The sequence below is a fragment of the Lucilia cuprina genome, chromosome 3 (assembly GCF_022045245.1).
Source record: "Lucilia cuprina isolate Lc7/37 chromosome 3, ASM2204524v1, whole genome shotgun sequence".
Lineage (NCBI taxonomy): Eukaryota > Metazoa > Arthropoda > Insecta > Diptera > Calliphoridae > Lucilia > Lucilia cuprina.
In genome coordinates this window covers 31,656,408-31,660,137 of record NC_060951.1, presented here as the reverse complement: position 1 = coordinate 31,660,137, position 3,730 = coordinate 31,656,408, and the positions used below count along the sequence as shown (strand labels likewise).

Here is a 3,730-nt window from a genome sequence, read left to right as displayed (position 1 = left end):
TCTAGTTCAGTTCTAGTTCAGTTCTAGTTCAGTTCTAGTTCAGTTCTAGTTCAGTTCTAGTTCAGTTCTAGTTAAGTTCTAGTTCAGTTCTAGTTCATTTCTAGTTCAATTATTTCTTAAACATAAAATTTTATAATCTTTCCAATTTCTTTATAGTGCTCATCGATGGCGTTGACACTTCTGCTATGGATCGTGATCAATTGGAGGCTTTCGCCCTACGTCTCAAAGCTGAAATGGATCGCGAAAGAGAAGAACGTAACTACTTTCAAATGGAAAGAGATAAAATACGAATTTTTTGGGAAATCACTCGAGGTCAACTTGAGGAAACCACAACAGCGCTGCGACAAAAAGATCATGAAGTTGAAATGACGCAAGAAGTTGCCGATATAGAAGCCAAAGAGATCATGCAACAAATGAAACATTTACAGTTTGAAAACCAAAATAAGATCAGTGAAATACGAGCAGAGGCAATGACGCAATTGAAATTATCACAAGAGGATCACGTGCAACAGGAAATGGAAATGTTGGCAGATAAAAGAGAACTTAGAAGATTGTTGAGAGAAAGCGAAGAATTACATGAGTTGCAAATACAGCAATTGAAAATGAAACATATAGAAGAGATACAGTAAGTGAATATGTAATGTATTTAAGATTGTCATTTCTTTAACTTGTTCTCATTACAGCAACTTGCGTACACGTTTCGAAAAGGAAACTAAAGACATGACCCTTTTACATGAAGAGAAAATGTTGGCTTTAAAGTCTGAAATTGAATTGGTTTATCGCATGCAAATGTTTGAGGTCGAAGAGCGCAAAAATAATCAAATACAAAAGTTAATAGAGAATCATGATTTAGCTTTTAATGACATGAAAAACTATTACAACGACATTACGCTCAACAATTTGGGTCTTATAAGTTCTCTTAAGGAACAAATGGAGGTATTGCGTAAACAAACGGAGAGAAGTGAACGTATAGCAGCAGATATGAGTAGTGAAAATCGTAAACTCAAAGAGCCCTTAGAACAAGCCCAACAAGAATTGGTGGCTTTAAGGAGAAAACTAGAATTTTATGATCGTGATAGAGCACAATTGACTAGACTTAAAAATCGTAATAATTATGTGGAAAAACAACTCAAGGCCTTGACATGGGAAACTGAAGCATTACTGTTGCGCAACGATACTTTGGTTAAGGAGAGAGAAGAATTAAAGGAGAAATTTGAGGATGTAGTCATAGAATTGCAACAAAAAACAGGACTCAAAAATGTTTTGCTAGAGCGTAAAATAGCTATAATGGAAAAAGAGGGAGAAAAACAAGAACTAATGCTTAAAGAAACTCTAGATTCTTGTGCGGCTGTTGTGAAAGCCACTGGTATAGAGGCAGAAACTCCACTGCAACTTGAGAGGAGAGTGGAAAATATTTTAGATGAGAAAAATAAACTGATACAAGATTTACGTTACGAATTGGCTAGAGTTACTAAGGCACATGATGATCTATTGGCCACATATGAATCAAAATTAGTACAGTTTGGAATACCCAAAGAAGAGTTGGGGTTCGAACCTCTACGCACCACCTCGAAGTGGAATTATTTGTGTGGACCTGCTGGGTTAGTTACTAAAAATTTATGAAACTTCTTTTTTTAATTTTGTTTAATAAAAATATGTATATTTTAAACTATTTACCTTAATATAAAAATTTCTTTAAAATTACTCTTTAATAATTTATAGTCTTGTATTGTTTACTGTCTTGGTTTTACGACTTCTTTCCCAGTTTCGACAGAACTCATTTGATTTTTATTATTCTTGATTTTCCTGCATAAAAGTCTATTATTAACGCATACCGTGCTTATTCATGTGTGTTATACTTTTCCTAAATAGAGTCGTGGCTTTTGCTACTTCGTCTTGTTTATGTATGCAGTTTCTTGGACTTTGTCCAACAAAAAACAAAAGCATTCTTGCTAAATTTACTCTGGTGTAGATTTAAAACAAAAGAATAAGCATGAAAAGAAAAAAACTTACAACCCACTTCTGTTTTTGGCAACTCACAATTGCTGAACTTGAGACTCTAGTTTTTTTTTAGTTTTTTTGTAAAAGGAATTGTTATGACTTTATGTTCTTAAAGGATAAAATGATTATGAAGTATTTTAAAGTAATTTCAAGGAAGGTTTAGATAACAACACATTAGTGCGAAATTGTACAAGCAATTCCTTTTTACTACAATGCTTTGCGATTGCATTATGATCGTAAATACGTTTTTGTAACTTGATATTTTAGCGACTGAGCTTAGAATACAAAAGCAGAATACTAAAGTCGCCAAATGGAGAAAATTTCGATTTGAATTGAAATGCAGTATAGGGATGAACATCTAATTCAGTTCTAGTTTAGTTTTAGTCAAATTCTAGTTCAGTTCTAGTTCAGTATTCAGTTAAAGTTCTCGTTCAGCTCTAATTCAGTTTGGGTCTAGTTTTACTTAAATTCCAAGTTCAGTTTTACTTCAACTCTACTTCAGCTCTACTTCAGTTGTAAGTTCAGTTTTACTTAATATTTCTAATTCAGTTCTAGTTCCCGTTCAGTTTTAGTTTTATTCTTGTCTTGTTTTAGTTCTGTTCTACTACAGTTATAGTTCAGCTTCAGTTAAGTTTTGATTCAGTTCTATTTTTGTTCTAATTCAAGTTCATTTCTAGTTGGGTTCTAGTTCAGTTCTATTTCAATTCTGTTCCAGTTCAGTTCTCGTTCAGTTATAGGTTAGTTTAAGTTCAGTTCTAAATTCATTACTTGTTCAGTTCTAGTTTAGATGTGGTTCAGTTCTATTTATGTTCTAGTTGTGTTCTAGTTATATTCTAGTTATGTTCCAGTTCTGTTATAGTTCTGTTCTAAATCAGTTTTGGTTCAAGTTCTGTTCTGGTTCTGTTCTAATTGTGTTCTGGTCTAGTTTTGTTCTAGTTCTGTTCCAGTTGTGTTCCAGTTCTGTTCTAGTCTCTGTATTAGTTCTGTTTAGTTCTAGTTCAATTCTAGTTTGGTTGTAGTACAATTTCAGTTCAAGTTCTGTTCTAGATCACTTCTTATTCAGTTCTAGTTCAGCTCTGTTTTGTTCTAGTTCTGTTCCAGGTTAGTTCAGGTTCAGTTCTAGATCACTTCTAATTTAGCTGTAGTTCATTTCTAGTATTGTTCTATTTTAGTTATGTTTTAGTTCAGTTCTAGTTCAGTTCTAATTCAGTTCTAGTTCAGTTCCATTTCAGTTTTAGTTTAGTTCTGCTCTAGTTTATATATGGTTCAGTTCTATTTCTGTTTTAGTTTTATTCTAATTAAGTTCTACTTCTGTTTTAGGTATTCTAGATTAGTTCTAGTTCAGTTCTAGTTCAGTTCTAGTTCAGTTCTAGTTCAGTTCTAATTCAGTTCTAATTCAGTTCTAGTTCAGTTCTAGTCCAGTTCTAGTTCAGTTCTAGTTCAGTTCTAGTTCAGTCCTAGTTCAGTTCTAGTTCAGTTCTAGTTCAGTTCTAGTTCAGTTCTAGTTCAGTTCTAGTTCAGTTCTAGTTCAATTCTAGTTCAGTTCTATTTTAGTTCTAATTCAGTTCTAGTTCAGTTCTAGTTCAGCTCTAGTTCAGTTCTAGTCCAGTTCTAGTTCAGATCTAGTTAAGTTCTAGTTCAGTTCTAGTTCAGTTCTAGTTCAGTTCTAGTTCAGTTCTAGTTTAGTTCTAGTTCAGTTCTAGTTCAGTTCTAGTTCAGTTCTAGTTCA

The 3,730-nt window shown here is 33.1% G+C and overlaps 1 protein-coding gene across 1 annotated transcript; it reads left to right on the top strand.

Moving 5' to 3' along the window:
- The first annotated feature begins 162 nt into the window (after positions 1 to 162).
- On the top strand, positions 163 to 1,704 carry LOC111684962 (dynein regulatory complex subunit 4). The gene is made up of 2 exons (XM_023447195.2): positions 163 to 625; positions 684 to 1,704. The coding sequence occupies exons 1-2, from the start codon at positions 186 to 188 to the stop codon at positions 1,621 to 1,623; spliced, it is 1,380 nt and encodes a 459-aa protein (XP_023302963.2). The 5' UTR covers positions 163 to 185; the 3' UTR covers positions 1,624 to 1,704.
- Positions 1,705 to 3,730: the final 2,026 nt, after the last annotated feature.